This window comes from Cynocephalus volans, chromosome 4 (assembly GCF_027409185.1).
Source record: "Cynocephalus volans isolate mCynVol1 chromosome 4, mCynVol1.pri, whole genome shotgun sequence".
Lineage (NCBI taxonomy): Eukaryota > Metazoa > Chordata > Mammalia > Dermoptera > Cynocephalidae > Cynocephalus > Cynocephalus volans.
This window is the reverse complement of record NC_084463.1, coordinates 152426632-152443805: the sequence shown is the minus strand read 5'-3', so window position 1 is coordinate 152443805 and position 17174 is coordinate 152426632. Positions and strand designations below refer to the sequence as shown.

Below are 17174 nucleotides of genomic sequence, written 5' to 3'. Positions count from 1 at the left end.
GTGGGAGAGGAAGGGTGGAGTCACAGACAGCACTGGCAAATGACACCACATCTGTTATTTGTTTTATTCTTGCTGCCTTATAGCAGGTTACGTCTTGATTAGCACCGTGAAGAGTTCTCCGCATGCTTGTAGAACGCTCTTAGGAACACCATGCCCCTATGCAAAGTCTGTGGTGCTGTTTGCTTTACCCGCTAGCACTTTTCTTTTTCTGGGAGAGGAGGGGTTTCATTAAGATCTCACAAGGAAGTATGCCTTGCCTAGGAATCTTATCTGCCATGTTATGTCCTAGCAGAAGCGAAAGGAGTATTGCTGTTACAGGAAACGGTGAAGTTATCCAAATAAGCACCGGGTGGCTCATGGCCTGGGGCCATCCAGAGTGAAGGCAGTGAGGTCACGGGCCCAGGCTCTCTGCTCCCAGCTAAGATGGCCATTGCCACAGCTGTCCATGCACCAGAATGCAAGCCACCATCTAAACACACCCATCTGGAGCCCGAGTGTTCCTGGCCACAGAACAGAAACATTTCTCAGTGCTGATCTAAGAAAATGGTCTTCTGAGGCCCCCTCCTCCTGTTCTTAAAGTCCAAGAACTTTTGTGGATGAGAAACAGAGTTCAGATTATTATTATCATATAAACAACATAGCATGCTAAGTTGAATTTTCAAAGAATCCTTACCCATGAGACAGCTTTGTTATTACCTTCATGTCATAAACGAGGAAACTGAGGCTCAAATGAGAAAACGAGGAAAGCAAAACTGTGTGCTAACCTGCCCAAAGTCACACAACTGGTATGTGGGTTCCAAATCAGGTAGTCTGCCCCAGACCACCCATGACCACCTCACGATAGTGTCTCCAGCTGTGTCCCAGCTCAGGTCCAGGGCATAGCTGGATGACCCTGGACTGGGCCTTGGTGCTTGCCCTGCTGGTCCCTACTCCATCACCAGGGACAGCATCTCTTAGCTTAGGAAAGTCTCTAGACAAGGGGCCCAGGACTCGGAGGAACAACTAACCAATCTCCCTCCTTCTCCTCCGCCTTCAAGCCTCCTTCTTGTACCTGGCAGGGAGGAGAGGCCACGTTAGAAATTTCTCTCTGAGTTAAATAACAAGCAGAAGAATTTCAGTGGCCCCGCGGGGCTGAAGACGTCATCAGGGCAGCTTGAAATAAGGGGATGCTTCATTTCCAGAACAGAGGGGTGAGTCTGTCACTAGAGGCCAGAGCTTAGGAGATGGGGCAGGACCGAGCCTTCAGTTCTTGGCATTTACTCTGCTGCTGTGATTTATTTTTTTTTCTTGCACTCCTAGTTTATTATTTATAGAGCGGAAGGCGGGTGGCAGCTCCTTGGCAGGTGGAATGTGCAGGAAGGAGTCCAGAGTAGCGTCCCAGCACCCTCCCATCTGCCCCCAGGGAGTCAAGGAGGAAGCCAGGGAGTGGGTGTGAAGAGCGTGTGTTGTGTGTGTCGCAGGAGAGGGGTCTCTTAGGAAGGTGTGAGGCAGGCAGAAGGAAGGGGAGGCATGATGGGGAGTCTATGAAAAAATACTATTTACTTTCTCTTACTGAGTCACCATCCCGGGCAAGGCAATTGACATACGTTACCCCCTCCCCATAGCTCCTTGGGAGGAGGTATTCCTTAACCCATCTTCCAAATACAGGGACGGAGACTTAGAGATGTAAAGTAACTCATCCAAGGCCCCACTCCTAGCTGGTGTCAGGGCTAGGCTTCTAACCAGGTTCTCCACATCCCACAGCTCCCATCATGGGCTGGGGAGGGGAGAAGCAGGCAGAAGAGACAGTCACTCCTCTCTCTGGACCTGGGGGATCCCAAAAGGTCTTCCCACCATCTTTGTCACCTAGGGTGCTGACATGGTATCTCAGGGTGCTACCCTGGGCTGATAGGATGTGGTGAGGGGCCAAGAAGGTGGCGTTCCAGGCCCTTCTCTTCAAACCAGAGCAGCTCCTCCCTTCTAACTGCTTTACGTATTGAACTTCTGCATAAGGTTTGAAATGAGGCTGAGTGTGATAAACCAGAGGGGGCATCTGGGCAGGTGGTAAGTTTGTGGATTGGGCTTTGCATGGGGGAGGAAGTGGGCAAGGGGAGCCAGCCTGTGACTGGCTCAGACGCACCTCAACCACCAGCAGCCCTTCTGAGAAATGGGGCATTGAAGGGCTGCGAAATACACTCCTCGCTGGTTTGCAGGGAGACAGCTTCCTGAGGAAGGCTCCAGAAGTCCACTTCAGGCCAAGCACCAGCCAGTGCTTGCTTGCAGGGATTCAGGTCCCAGAGATTTCCTTCTACTTCCTCCCCAGGTCTCCGTAGGGTCCAGAAAGGGGATTGGCTCTTAGGAAGTCCCACCCCATAGAGAAGACTGGGGATTACCACCTGGCCCAGAAAAGATGTGAGAAAATCAGGTAAATCCTGGCCTCTCTGTGCACTTGAGGTGGGTAAAGGAAATCGGTGCTGGAGTGGTGCCAACTACAGACAAGCCTGAGCAGAGATTAGGGGTGTCTGGCTGTGAATGCATAAGAAATGACTGCCCCCCATACACATGTTCTGGATAAGGCTGTGAATCCTGTCTATCCGGTATAATAGGGCAGAGATTCAGGTGTTAGTTAAATGTTAACACCACAGCATTAAAAATCCTTTTAAATGCGACTGAGTCCAAGCCACAGTCATCTCTCTCTGTGTGACCATACGCCTCGCCTCGTAACAGGTTTTCCTGCATCTGATCCTACTCCCTCCAATCCCTTGGCTTATCAGCCAGGGTGACCTTCCTGACTTGGATCTCATCATGTCTGTCTCTCCTAGTCTCAGAATCACACACACACACACACACACACACACACACACACACACACACACACACACACACACAAACGTTAAAATGTTTCAGTCGATTCCCGTTCATTCCTCTCCTGTGAAATCGAAAGCTTGCTGAGGATGTCTGAGGTCTGGCCTCTGTCTGTGTTCCCATCCATCTTGCACCAGCCTCACCTCCGCTGCCTTACCTCCAGCCACATCCACCTTCTTCTCTGCCCATTTGCCAGGCTCTCTCCCTTTGCAGAGGCGGGTTTCTCTGCCTACCCTTCTTTCACCTAGGTTGCTCTTACTTGTCTTTCAGAATGTGGCTCCAGAAAACCTTCCTTGGTTCCCTGACCAGGTCTAACACCTTCAGAGTATCAGGTCTCTTTGCACCATGCCCCTCTGAGCCACAGCTGAAATTTTACAATTGCATGTGGAGACAATTGGACTAAAGTCCATCTCTTCACTCATACGGTGAGCTCCACAAAGGCGAGGACCCTGTCTGCTTTTGCCTGACATTCTATCCTCAGTGCACAATGCCTGGCATGCAGAGATGCTCCACACATTTTTGCTAAATTAATGACAATGGATTCACGAAGTCACAATAGCACATGGGTTAGTGTACACAGAGATGGGGCCCAGGCCAGGGGGCTGGGCTGTAGCGTGCGCTGATGTAACTGGAAGGCGCTGTTCCGTGGGGAGCTGTCAGGCTGGTAGATGGATGGGACTGGATATCAAGACGCCAAAGAGCCTCTTATGTTTGCTCCAGCAGACTGGGCTCCAGCCTCGAGGACTAGAGGATCTGATCTGATCATGAGGGAGAGACAAGGACAATGGGGGCTGGGTGGGCTGGTACAGGAGCTGGCTATCTCTATCTTCCATTAATTTCCCACCTTCAGCCAACAAGGCCAGGCTAGGCCAGGAATGTGCTGAGCCAGCTTTTGCACTCACCTCGACCAACATGCTATTTTTGTGGCCATCAACAATCACAGCATTGAATAGACATGTGAACATGCAACATTTAGGAACTAACTTTGAGCCAAGCTCTGGAGATGCAGACATAGGACATTTGCAAACATTATGTCTCACAAAGCCTCAATGTTGGAAGGGAACTTCAAGGCCATTTAGTCATACCCCAAAGCTTGAATCTCTTCTCTAATATCCCCACAAAGAGCACTGGATATACAGCCTTGTTACCATATCTGCATACTGGCTCTTGACAAGCATGCAGAGCAAAAAAGTGGCTTAAAGATTGCATCTACCCAACTCCCACCCACACTGCTCCAACCTTTCAGGCAAGCAGGCCTACTCTTGTGCAGCCCCAGCCCACATGCACACAGGACATCTCCTTTGACTTGCTTGAATGAACTCATGTTGATCAGTAAGTGGCTTGCTCTCTCACACAAACCCATCATCTCAAGGAACCACCTGAGACTAGAGACCCGTGCACCAGGAAAGGAAACCTCAAGCCGTCTGCCTGTATTTCCTGGTGCCCATCAGTGTGTGGAAATGACCCCAGGAAGGACAGAACCTGCATTTCCCCCCAGCCATTTTCTGCTCCATGGTCCTTTGTGTGTGTGTGCGTGTATAGGTGTGTGCCTCCAAGAGGTGGGGGCTGACAGGAGGGGTTTGGACCTTGCTGGCTCTTAAGCAACTCCCAGCATGGGTTATATGACATGGTCAGGTGGAGGTAGGGGATTTCTGCTTTTTGACAAAGGGGAGCGTTTCTGGATTCTTGGGGAGGGACTCTGCACTATGTCCAGAAAAGCTACTTTTCTCCCCAGCAACTCTTCCCTAGTGTATTATTTGTGCCTATGTTTCTCCCACCTCAAGCGGCATTTCCCACCTTTGGGCTACCCTCCAAGAGCAAGGGCTTCATCCCTTTCCAAGCTCTTGAACCATCTTGCCGTGCCAGGAGGGAATTCCTCATTCTAAAGCAGATCCAGTTCTCTCCTTCCCACCCCGCATCAACCTGATCGACCTGTCACCACCTCTCCTATTTCAGTGCCCTCCCTTCCCCCTTCCTGTACTCCATTGTCTTTTTGAGACCCTGAGGAGTTGACTGAGGGGAATGGGAAAAAGCGGGGTAGGATGGGAGAAGGGAGAGTGGAGATGGATCACCTGGGACCTCTCCTGGTAGAGGGCAGTGCCAGGGCAAGGACCCCACTCCTCAGAGCGTGTGTCTAGAAACCACTCTCCAACTCCGGGGGATTTACTGGGAAAAAGATTTCATCTGGGGGCTAGATCCTGGGTGGGGGTGGCAGAAGCCAGTCCTTAAGATGTGGCTTCACAGAAGACAGTGTTTCCCCCAAGGGAAGAGAAGCTCAGGAAGCTGGGGGATAGCACTGAGGGGAGGAGGGGGATGACAGGACATGGGGCAGCCCTCCCTTCCTAGGACCTGAAGGGCCACAGACTCACCCCACAAAGTAGGAGATGATCAGAAGCTGAACTACTCGGTTGATGATCCCAATGGTCCAGCTCTTCACAACCACCGACTTGGTGGTCTCGTAGGTGAAGAAGTCTGATATGCAGTTCATGCTGAGAGAGTGCTCAGGTGCCACTCAGAAGGGGCCTAATGGCAGCCTCAGGAGAGAGAGGTCTTCAGGATAGGAAGACAGAGTTCAAAGCCTGAAGGGGGCAGCTTAGAGGGGCTGCACGGATGGGTAGCCTGTTCCTTTAAGCCAGGCAACCCTAGCGCAGTGCCCAGGCTCTCTCTACTCTTGACACTCTGGCTGCCAAGAGTCCAGGGCCAGGGAGGGAGCACCCCCCTTTTTATTCGTCTCCACCCTACTCCCCTGTGATGTCACAGCAGGGGTGGGGTCTCCAATCCTGGGCTCCTGATTGCCTGGGATGCAGCTGGCCAGGGCCCTCTGGGACTCATGTTTTATCTGCACTCTGTTACCGGTTCTGTTTCATTCTTTTATGCTGCATCCTCGTTCCAGCTCACCAGCTGCTTCATGCTCTCTCTAAAGCCCCTTGCAAAGCCCCATCCCCCAGTCCCTAATAGCCTGCCTGAGCTCACTACCCCCTTCACTCCCGAGTGTCTGCCTAACTCTGCAATCCTTCCTGAGTTGCCTCCGATAGCGTGGGTCAGGGAGAGGGGGTCCTTTGACCCCCTAGGTCTCCTGGGAGGGGGTGAATAAAGAGTTACGTATTTCTAACTCCAGTTGGCATTGGCTGAAGCTCTACCTGTAGCATAGCAGTTATCACTTTTTTTTTTATTGTCAGTTTAGTTATATGAATTATTAGTTAGATTATGTCCTCCTGAAAGTCTGGGGCTATTTTCATCTTGTTCACTAGTTTCCTTAAATTCTAGAAGTGTACTGGATTAATAATAGGTCCTCAATACATATTTATTAAATCCAATTAAATTTATATTGCTACATAGTACCAGAATAGCCACTACTTGGAGGTTAAAGACATGAGTTCAGGGGGGCAATAATGCATTTCTATTGTCTCTCTTTCCCAGAATTGAGTTAGCAAGCCGGTGTAACGATTATCAGGAAAATCTTGAGTTTAAAGTTTCTGCTCTAATGTCTTTATTCGGCACACATTTTATGAATCATCATTCTGAACACAGAGTCACTATGATCATAACAGAAGAGAATGGGACTGGTGTTAAGGAGATCAGGGTTCGTCTCCAGCTTTGCTGCCAACTCACTGAGACCCTGGGCAACTTCTCTTTGGGCCTCAGTTTTCCCATCTGCAAAAGGAGGTTGGAGCAGATAAATTCAAACATCTCTTTCAGGTCTGGACTCTGAATTTGCAAGACGCACCCTGGCACTATATGAAGGGGCTTGGCTTCCACAATTCCGGGATCATGTGGTTTCAAATCAGTTCTGGCTCCGAGGTGAATCTGACACCAGCACTCGAACTCGATAGTACCATTTGCTAGCCTCTTCTAAGGAGCCATCAATTGCGGTTATGGATGTGAAGATTTTGGGTGTAGGCAGGGAACCCATTTCAAAAAGTCTCCAATCCCACTTGGCAGGGTACAGCTAGAGAGCAGTACAGTCAGTGACACCAAACACCAGCTTTGTCTTGCAGCCAGTGGGAGGGGTTATTTCTCTCCACAACTCTTTAAATATTTCTCTTCTTGTCTCACAGACTCCTTCCCACGCCACAAACTATTTTGCAGGAGAGGGGGACACGCATTCTTACCACGCACACCAACACACACCCCTGTAGAAAGTCCGATGAAATAAAACTGCACCATTTCCCTTGAGAATCGAGTCTCCACTGAAGAAGGGTCTGTGACTTTCCAGAGGGCCTTGCACACTCCCATTTTCTAGTCAGGCTCCGTCCGGGAGGGACTCGACCGCTACTACCCGCCCGTCCCTCAGGTCCTCCACAGTGGCCGACGCTCTATGTGACAGTCTCCTCGGTGGGCCGGGCACGCGTCTCTCTAGCCAGCTTCTCTTCTCTACGGTCTGTGTGAGGCTTCCGGTGGCGGGCCGCGGGGCCGCGCACGCGGGAAAAGCTTCCCCGGCGTGCCCCCATCTCCCGCGTCCCCGCCCCGTCCCCCGCGTCCCCCTACGCGCCCACCGCCCGCGCCCGGGCCGTCGCGAGGTTGCAGCTTGAGGAGGTGTGTGGTCGCCGTCCCCAGCCCCAGGAGGACACGGGTCCCGCTCCCCCGCTGAGCTTTCGAGATGGGCCGTTCCGCGTTCGAATCAGCGGGGAGCGGGCGAATCCATTGTAGGGAGAGGGGAGAACCGTGGGTCTGGGGCCGCGGCGTGGTGGGAGGGCTGGAGGGGAACCCTGCACTCTGAACTGAGTCGGGGCGTGGGTCGAGCGAGGTGCGGGCTCCGGCCAGGCCCTGGGACTCCGCTGGTCGTTGCCATGGCTCCTGGTGCAGCTCCCAGAGCGGGTGTCTGGTTAGGGTGTAAGCGCTACGCCAGGCCCGGGTCTCCAGCCGGGCCTGGGCCCGTCCCCTGGAGCACTGCAGAGCGTGCTTGTGCGTTCCCAGGCAGAGGAGATCGTGAGACATCTCAGGAGCAGCCAGGGGTTGCCACCTAGCTCCATCCTGAGCAGAGTGCGGTGTTGTCTTCATGCTTATCTGACTCCTTCTTGAATTCAGATTCCCAACCTACTGAACATCTGTACAGCCACCCAGGAGTTGGGGCCCAGCTCCCAGTTTATTCGGTTTCCCTTGTGCAGCCTAGGGCTCTGTGCCTAGACCAACACGGGCCGGTCAAGATGGCAGAGACACTGGAGTTCAACGACGTGTATCAGGAGGTGAAAGGCTCCATGGTGAGAAGGGCTTGGGCTTTTAGTACAGGTGGAGTGAGGGAAGGAGGGTAGAGTTTTTGCCCATTAACAAGAGCTTACTTTGATGATGTTACTACTTTGGAAAGGGAAAGTTCAGTATAATGTGTGCCTGGTGTTTCCCCCAACAAAAGTCAGTACAGGACTGCGAGAGAGTCCCAAGAGTTTGAAGGGACCGTATATCCTGTTCAGTACCCAAATCCCTATGTTCCAAATGAGGAAACTGAGGACCTGCAGACGTTCTGGATGCCAGAGCTGGGTTTAGAATCCAGACTTCTTGGCCACTTGTCTTTTCTTACTGGCCCTCATCTCCTCATCTGTTGCTTCTGCATTGATAATCTGCCCAGCCCACTAACAACCAGAATGGGTGCTGGGTTGAACCGTACCCAGTACACACTGTGTACTGTACCCGTGCATCTGGGCCTGCTTTTTTGACAGAATGATGGTCGGCTGAGGTTGAGCCGCCAGGGCATCATCTTCAAGAATAGCAAGACGGGCAAAGTGGACAACATCCAGGCTGGGGAGTTGACAGAAGGCATCTGGCGCCGCGTAGCTCTGGGCCATGGACTTAAACTGCTCACGAAGAATGGCCATGTCTACAAGTATGATGGCTTCCGAGAATCGGTGAGACTCCTGTTGCCATAGCCCCCTTTTTAGTGCACCATCTTATTTTTTATCTTCTAGAAAGAGTTGGGGTTCTTTCCTCTAACAACCATGTAATTGCCAGTTCGGGTTCCTTAGAGCAGGGCCATTGAGGCCCTTAAGCAGTCAGTGTTCAGCTTTGAGTGTCAGTCTCGTGAGTTTCTTTGTGCCTTGACTCCAGAAGATTTTTACTCTCTTGGTTTAGATGGCGGTTTCGACCTGTTGCTTTTATCCAGCTTCAGCTTCTTAGCTTGGTGCTTTAGTTTGGGTTTTGTTTTTTCATTTTGAACCATTCGAGTGAAAGACTTTACTTGATATTAATTTCCACTTTCGTTAGAGCAGTACCTGTACAAAGTACATAAGGTCAGATAGCACTGTCAGGACTATAACCAGCAACATTTTTTCTTACTTTACTCCTTCCCTAGCCTGAGATCCAGTTCTCAGAAGCAGCCTCTTTCAACAATCTGTTAAATGGTTTTAGAGTTGAGATGCTCAGTCAGCATGGATTCTGAGAAAGAGTGTCTCAGAAATAGATAATCCCGGTCCATTCAAGACTGTGTTAAGGCCACCAGGGTTTACTGGGATTGCGCTTTCTCCCCCCACCTATAGGAGTTTGAGAAACTCTCTGATTTCTTCAAAACTCACTATCGACTTGAACTAATGGAGAAGGACTTGTGTGTGAAGGGCTGGAACTGGGGGACAGTGAAGTTCGGTGGTGAGTTCTTGGGAAGATTAAGGTTTGGGGGACAAGGTGGGATGAAGGGTTTCAGCCTTTAACTTGTTTTGGTCTCTTCCCTCTGCTACTGTCTCTGGTTTCCTATTAGTTCATATGTTCATCACGTATTTATTGACCACCTACAGTGTATCAGGCACTACTCCTGGTATTGGGGGTACAATGTGAACAAAATAGACCCAGTACACTGTCCTCATGGAACTTACAGTTTGGTAGAAACATTGTTTATGCAGACTCCAGGGGAGGAGCCTGTGGCTTGATAAGCTCTTTCCTCACAGGGCAGTTGCTTTCCTTTGACATTGGTGACCAGCCGGTCTTTGAAATACCCCTCAGCAATGTGTCCCAGTGCACCACAGGCAAAAATGAGGTGACACTGGAATTCCACCAGAATGATGACGCAGAGGTCTCTCTCATGGAGGTGCGCTTCTACGTCCCTCCCACCCAGGAGGATGGTGTGGACCCAGTTGAGGTGAGGCCTCCCCTGGTCGCCTTCGGAGCAAGTGTTGCTGAGCAGGCCTTGGCTGGCCTGGGAGCAGGGGCCTGCTGCCTGATTACCAGTGTGTGCTTTTGCAGGCCTTTGCCCAGAATGTGCTGTCAAAGGCGGATGTAATCCAGGCTACTGGAGATGCCATCTGCATCTTCCGGGAGCTGCAATGTCTGACTCCCCGCGGTCGTTACGACATTCGGATCTACCCCACCTTTCTGCATCTACATGGCAAGACCTTTGACTACAAGATCCCCTACACCACGGTACTGCGTCTCTTTTTGCTGCCCCACAAGGATCAGCGCCAGATGTTCTTTGTGGTAAGCAGAAACCACGGGGGTGGGGGAGTGAGATGTGGGGTGGTGGATAATCCTGGTTTTCAGAGTTCTAGACTGGTTAATCACAAGTCCTTGTGGAGCATCAACTGGCGCTTACCCTTGTCTGCTCTTTCTTACCAGATCAGCCTGGATCCCCCTATCAAGCAGGGCCAGACCCGTTACCACTTCCTGATCCTCCTCTTCTCCAAGGACGAGGACATCTCCTTGACTCTCAACATGAATGAGTGAGTATCTACGTGGACTCGTTTTCCGCCACTATCCAGGCAGGAGACAGGTGTGCCATTAGAATGCAGGGGCTTATGATCTCATCTTGTTCTGTTTGTAGGGAAGAGGTGGAGAAGCGCTTTGAGGGGCGGCTTACCAAGAACATGTCAGGATCGCTCTATGAGATGGTCAGCCGGGTCATGAAAGCACTGGTGAACCGCAAGATCACAGTCCCAGGCAACTTCCAAGGGTGAGAGTACAGGCCTGGGGTCCGGGCCAGTCTGGATGTGATATGTTGTGACTCTTTGGTAAACCCCTCTTGAGAGGGGAATGCAGCCTGTTAGAGGCCTGGATGGGACTTTGGGCCATGATGGGTGTCAGTACCTCCATCAGAGCAGCTTAGTGGATTTTACTTGGTTGAAGGCCTGAGCACAAATGTGTCGCTGCTGTTAGATGTGCCCTTTGGCTCTGCTGAGGTTGGCACTGAGCAGGCTCCCTGTACCCTCTGTCAGGCACTCGGGGGCCCAGTGCATTACCTGCTCCTACAAGGCAAGCTCGGGACTGCTGTACCCACTGGAGCGGGGCTTCATCTATGTTCACAAGCCACCCGTGCACATCCGCTTCGATGAGATCTCCTTTGTCAACTTTGCCCGTGGCACCACCACCACTCGCTCCTTTGACTTTGAAATTGAGACCAAGCAGGGCACTCAGTACACCTTCAGCAGCATTGAGAGGTAAAAGCTTCCACTAGTCACTTCCTGGGCTTTCTTGTTCTGACCCAGCATCCAGGAAGCCTGGCATGGCCTGGGGCCCTCTCCAAGCCTGTGACTCTGACTTTTCAAACTTTGAGCAGAATTTTTCTTTCACTTCACTGGGATTTGATCCTTCTTCCGGGAATGGTCAGACATTGGAAGCCTCCCCATTACTTTCTTTCAGTTCTTAAAAAAGGTTATTTTCCATATTATGAAAGCTGCGTGTGTTTGGTACTAGCCATTTTTCTCCTTCGTTTCCCTGTAATGGAAATGCTGTCTCTTTCTTTCTTGGAATGAGCTTTGTGCCCAAGAGCACAGCAGTTGTTTATTGAGTGCTCACTGTGGCATAAAACCTTTTACAAACGACTTTATGTTTAATTGTCATAATAACCCAGTGAAGTATGAAATACAGTCCAGTAAGAGGGTGAAAACATTCCCTCCCCCAACATTCTTAGCCTGGTCTGTGCATACTTGGTAAAGAGGTACCCATTCCCCCTGGCTTTTCTTCCCCAGAATTCTTCAGATCCGTGCAGGTTCCTTTTTCAAGACTAATGCCTGACTCTTCCTTATTGCTGTCCTCTGGGGATCTCTGAGCTGTTGGGTTGGATAGTGTGGTCAAGAGCTCTAAGCCCCACAGTCTACCCTGGCCCATGGGTATTAGAACATCTTTAGTCCACCCCTGCAGTGGCCCGACCTGTCTGGTAACATGGTGCATCTCCCCTCACAGGGAGGAGTATGGGAAGCTGTTTGATTTTGTCAACGTAAAAAAGCTCAACATCAAAAACCGAGGATTGAAAGAGGTACCTCTGTGTGGGAAGAATGAGCCTCTCCTGTTCTTTCTGTATGGGGAGAAAGGGGCAGAGATTTTTCCAGCTTCTTTTTCACTCTCTTCTCTTCTTACCCTTATAGAAAAAAGAGGTGCGTGTGACCCTTTCCCCCTCCTGGTGCAGGTTTCCTCCGCATGAGCTTAGCTCAGTCTATGCAGTGCCTCAGGAGTGGAGCCGGGAGAGGGAGGGGCTTGGACTAACCTAGTTGGCTGGCAGTACCTGGGCATAGGCCCTGCACATTGGCTGTGTGTGGACAGTCCAGCCCCAGGGTCTTCTGGGAGCTGTTGCTCTGAATTTACAGGCATGGGGGAGTGCTTTTGAGTGCAGGGATTCTGGCTTGAGGACGACTTGGCCCTCAGTTTGGTTTCTTCCCTGGCTAGGGCATGAACCCAAGCTACGATGACTATGTTGACTCTGATGAAGATCAGCATGATGCCTACTTGGAGAGGATGAAAGAGGAGGGCAAGATCCGGGAAGAGAATGCCAACGACAGCAGTGATGACTCAGGAGAAGAAACTGGTGGGCTAGCCTCAGTGCTGGGCACGAGGGCAGCCAGACTTTCCTTCCTGAGTCCTGGGCTGGACTCACCCGGGGGTCAGAGCTCGGTGTGTGGGTAAGGGGTTGGGATTTCCATAGGGGCAGAAGCTGATGTATTCTGTGTCCTTTTTCAGATGAGTCATTCAACCCAGGTGAAGAGGAGGAAGATGTGGCAGAAGAGTGAGTTTTGGTTGTGTCTCATGGGGATGAGGATAGCCTGTTAGCTTAAGGGACCAGATGATTTCTGGACATTTCTCATGTTCCAGCATTAGCCACTGTCCCAGGGTGGGATTTGACCCTCCAATGAGGTGATACATGAAAATTGTCAGGGGCTTTATGAATGCGAGGCATGTTTTGAAGCCAGAAAAGTGTAGTGGGGAGAGAAGGGGAATGAGAGCCCGTGCTTGCCCACGCACTTGCTGGGAGTCCTTGGGTAAGTCCTTGAATCTGTTTGCTCACCTGTAAATGGCATTGGTACCCCCTGCAGAGTTGGTTAAGAGTCCTGATTGCCAGTGTCAGAAATGTGACTCAAACTGACTTTAGCATAAATGGGAATTTTGTAAGTTCTGGTAACTGGAGAGTCTGGGGATAGAATTGGCTTCATTCACTATTGGATCCAAGTACTCAAAAGTTGTGTGGAATCATTCTATTTCTTGCTTCTGGTTTCCTTATTTTTAGATAGGTTTGCTCCATGCGGTGCTAAATGACCCTCAGAAACTCGGGGCAGGTTTAATCCTATTGATTTAACACCCAGAAGTGCCTCTTTTTTCAGTGAACAGCGTGGTTACCTGCCCTTTCCTGAGCCTGGGTGATTAGGATATGCAGGGACAGAATGAGGCCATGTGCCCACCTTTACAGCCTGCAGGTGGGGGTGAGTCCCTCCTGAGTGGGAGTAAGATTGTTCCCAGCAGAAAATTGGGTTTCTCTTAATCCAGAAGGATTGGGAACGAATATTGAGCAGCAAATCAAAACAAAAAACCGGAAGCACTCAACCGGATGCCGCTAGTTCTGCTTGTCACATGCTTATAAAGGTTCGTGAGCAAATGCTTGTGAAAGTGCCTTGAAAACTGGTCAACAGTGTACAAGCATGAGGTAGTTGCACTCTTTGAGGAGCTTCACGTGTATCCTACAGGACTGCCAATTACATGGGTGTGCACCAGGTTGGACAGAAATTAGGTTTCCTCACTTCTGATAGCAACTAATTGTCTCTATCAGAAAAGACTATAGGGTAGAGTAGGGTGATTGACCCAGAGGAAGTGGTGAAGTGGACTGGGGCATGTTCTGGGCAAGAATGAGACAGTGTTTCTATCCTTGGGGGCATGGGGATGGAGCAGGACCTGGGTTTGGCCATGACCAAGGAGAGCAGCCGAACCCGTTGGTTCATTTGTTTTTCGTGGATTGATTCAACACATAACTCATTGCTGTGGCTGGGTATGGAGGGGGGATTGGTGGTGGAGGCTGTCCTTTAGTCTTCCTTCCATGCCCCTTTCTGGGTGCAAAGTTATCTTTGGATTTGTTTTCCTCCTGTCCTGAGGCCATGGGGTCCTGTTCTTCCTCCCTGAGTCTAAGCCCCACTCTCTGGCAGGTTTGACAGCAACGCCTCTGCCAGCTCCTCCAGTAATGAGGGTGACAGTGACCGTGATGAGAAGAAGCGGAAACAGCTCAAAAAGGCCAGGATGGCCAAGGATCGCAAGAGCCGCAAGAAGCCTGTGGAGGTACAGACTCCTGGATGGGTGGGTGTTGTGGGGGAGGAATCCATTCTCACTACCTTCTCCTGTCCACCACCCAGTAGGACCTGTTGATTGGTCTTCCTGGAGATGCTTTTGGTAGCCCATGATTATGGCCTTGAGGAGTATTGTATTAGTCCATTTCCCTTGCTATTAACAAAAATACCTGAAACTGAGTAATTTGTAAAGAAACCATATTCATTGCTTCTAGTTTCAGAGGCTGGGAGGTCCAAAGTCCAGAGAACATTTCTAGTGGGGACTTTGTTTTTGTTGGTGACTCTATTCAGTGACTTGGTATCACGTGGTGGATGGCAGAGCAGAGAGACTCATGCACTCTCCTTTTAAAGCCAGCAGAACCACGCCCATGACACCCTTAAGCCATCAGTTTATTAATCTATTTACTAAGGGCATAGTCATCACAATCTGATCACCTCTTCAAGGCCCCACCTTTCAGTTGCCATAGTAGGATTTCCCACCCTCTTAATACTGTCACAGTGGGGGTCAAGTTTCTAATACATGGACTTTGGGGGACACAATTTAACCCACAGCAGGTATTTTCTTGGAAGTTTTTCTCTCTGGTCCTGAGGTAATTAGCTTATAGAAGGTGTGAATTAGGAGACAGGCTTCTTCTGTCCCAGGAGCCCAGAGGAAAGGGGAACCCTAGTGAGCTAGGCAATGGGTTGAGGAGGGGATCTCTGCCCTTAAGGAGTTCTCAGTCTAGTCTAATGCTTTTTAGTCTTTTTCCATTTTTTCCTCATTAGGTCATGCAAATATTTTCTTGGGGAGAATGTGAGGGGTCTGTGGGGAATAGATGGCTGAAGGAATTTGGGTTCTGTTTTATGCAGGTGAAGAAGGGTAGAGACCCCAATGCCCCCAAGAGACCCATGTCTGCATACATGCTGTGGCTTAATGCCAGCCGAGAGAAGATCAAGTCAGATCATCCTGGCATCAGCATCACGGATCTTTCCAAGAAGGCAGGCGAGATCTGGAAGGGAATGTCCAAAGAGAAGAAAGAGGTGAGGAGCAGCAGAAGGAAGGGGTGGTGAATGTCCAAGGCTGGCGAGCGGGGCTTTGTTGGGGTGGGGAGTCTTGTTACTGGTAGAGGGGCAAGGTGAGCCATTGGTGGAACTTTATTGTGTAGATTTCACCTGCATCAGGGAAGAAGTCTTAATCTTTGCTCTGTTTTTTCTGTGTGTGAGACAGGAGTGGGATCGCAAGGCTGAAGATGCCAGGAGGGAATATGAAAAAGCCATGAAAGAATATGAAGGGGGCCGAGGCGAGTCTTCTAAGAGGTGAGTATTAGGAACAGTATGGCCCAATAACTACTTTTTTGGTAGATTTTTTTTTTTTTTTTTTTTTGCAGGTCAAAATTGGGAATTGGGGTGTTAAAGATAGTAGATATGCTTTTTGAGTAGAGCAGTGCTTCTCAAATCTGGGTAAGCCATTGCCCAAGTATGGGTGATGTGATAGGGAATTCAGATCACTGGATAAACATGGCCCATTTTCCTGGAGGGTCCATTTTATTTGAAGGTATAGGGTGATTAAAAAAAATGATTATTATGGAGCATAATATAAAATTCACATGAATTTTTAAAGCTAAGCAAGAAATATCAAATAAGTTTTTTTGCATATGGGGTTGCTTTAGCCAGTGGCCCCTGATTCTTCTGGCATATTCACTTAGGATACTTTCCCTTGAGGCACTGACACTGCTGACTTTATTTATAGAGGGAAATGGGCAGCTTGGCTGGGATTGGGAGAGGCCTTGTTCAAGCTTGGAGAAGTTGGGCTTCGGTGCTGAAGGTGGGGAACCTGAAGGCCTAGTTCCTTTCCCCTCTCGCTGATACAGGGACAAATCAAAGAAGAAGAAGAAAGTAAAGGTAAAGATGGAAAAGAAATCAACGCCCTCTAGGAGCTCATCATCCAAGTTGTCACCAAGGCAGCTAAGTGAGAGCTTCAAGAGCAAGGAGTTTGTGTCCAGTGATGAGAGCTCTTCAGGAGAGAACAAGAGCAAAAAGAAAAGGAGACGGAGTGAGGTGCGGCAGGAATGTGGGGGCTTGGGGCTGGGAAGGGTGATGGGTGTGTCTGTGGGGTTGTGTTCCTGGGCCAGGGGTTGTGGTTGGTCTATAAGAGTAACGAGTTGGAGTGGAGTTGTAGGAAGGGTGGTAGGGAATTGGGGGCCTTTCTCCACTGAAAAGTGGCTGGGAGGGCAACCAGGACTCTACACCTTTCCTCTTAAGAGACCTTTGGCTTTCAGGACTCTGAAGAAGAGGAACTAGCCAGTACTCCCCCCAGCTCAGAGGACTCGGCATCAGGATCTGATGAGTAGAGAGGAGGAAGATTCTTCTTGTGCTTGCCTTGTCACACGCCTAGGCTTCCCGCCCATGTTTTGGTACCAGTTTCTCCTTATATGACTTGTAGTCCTTGGATTCTGTGCCATCTGAACAAGCTGTCCTGGTGGTTTGCACTTCACTGGGACAGTGGGGGAGGCATCTTAACTCTGCAGCTTCACAAGGATGGCCTTTTGTTATTTGGGGAGAGACTGGGTGGGAGGCAGGGCAGTGTAGGATTCAAGTCCTCATCCTACTTTCCCGACATTAGGGATATAGCTGCTTCTTGTCTTGGTCAAGTTGCTGCAGCAGGGGTCATGTGAGGTCAGGCTTGTAGCTCCTAACTGGGGCCTATTTCTACCTTTATTTTGTATTTCTGGTCTGTGAAAAATCAACATTTAATAAAGGGAACTGACTTTGGAAACCATGTCTTATGCCTTCTTTTTAGCCCTACTGTATTGATCTTACTTTTCCCGGAGGTGTTTACCATTCCTTCCTGACTGGGCAGGGCCCTCCTGGCCAGCTGGGAAGCAAGTCTCCAGG

General features: G+C 50.1%; 2 protein-coding genes across 4 annotated transcripts in view; one reads left to right on the top strand and one right to left on the bottom strand.

Moving 5' to 3' along the window:
* P2RX3 (purinergic receptor P2X 3) overlaps positions 1-5332 on the bottom strand; it is a 35665-nt gene extending 30333 nt beyond the window's left edge. The window contains exon 1 of the mRNA XM_063095512.1: positions 5214-5332. Coding sequence (XP_062951582.1) covers positions 5214-5332 — 119 coding nt within the window. The remainder of the gene's footprint in view (positions 1-5213) is intronic.
* Positions 5333-7239: 1907 nt separating this feature from the next.
* On the top strand, positions 7240-17055 carry SSRP1 (structure specific recognition protein 1). Of its 3 annotated transcripts, none has more exons than XM_063093120.1 (17): positions 7240-7380; positions 7953-8045; positions 8499-8684; positions 9312-9417; positions 9714-9904; positions 10009-10239; positions 10378-10481; positions 10583-10711; positions 10974-11195; positions 11941-12013; positions 12421-12634; positions 12712-12757; positions 14163-14292; positions 15150-15320; positions 15508-15596; positions 16151-16337; positions 16559-17055. In XM_063093120.1, exons 2-17 carry the CDS (start codon positions 7992-7994, stop codon positions 16628-16630), a joined length of 2205 nt encoding a protein of 734 aa, XP_062949190.1. In that variant the 5' UTR covers positions 7240-7380; positions 7953-7991; the 3' UTR covers positions 16631-17055. The 3 variants fall into 3 exon arrangements, with proteins under 3 accessions (XP_062949190.1, XP_062949191.1, XP_062949189.1); XM_063093121.1 differs by having other exon boundaries at positions 7873-8045; positions 12421-12559; XM_063093119.1 differs by having other exon boundaries at positions 7873-8045.
* Positions 17056-17174: the final 119 nt, after the last annotated feature.

Bases quoted from the DNA above. Each gene is read 5' to 3' on its own strand.
- SSRP1 (XM_063093120.1), top strand. From the start codon at position 7,992: ATGGCAGAGACACTGGAGTTCAACGACGTGTATCAGGAGGTGAAAGGC. The intron at 10,712-10,973 runs GTGAGAGTACAG...ACCCTCTGTCAG, and splicing joins GTCCCAGGCAACTTCCAAGG to GCACTCGGGGGCCCAGTGCA. The intron at 12,758-14,162 runs GTGAGTTTTGGT...ACTCTCTGGCAG, and splicing joins GAGGAAGATGTGGCAGAAGA to GTTTGACAGCAACGCCTCTG.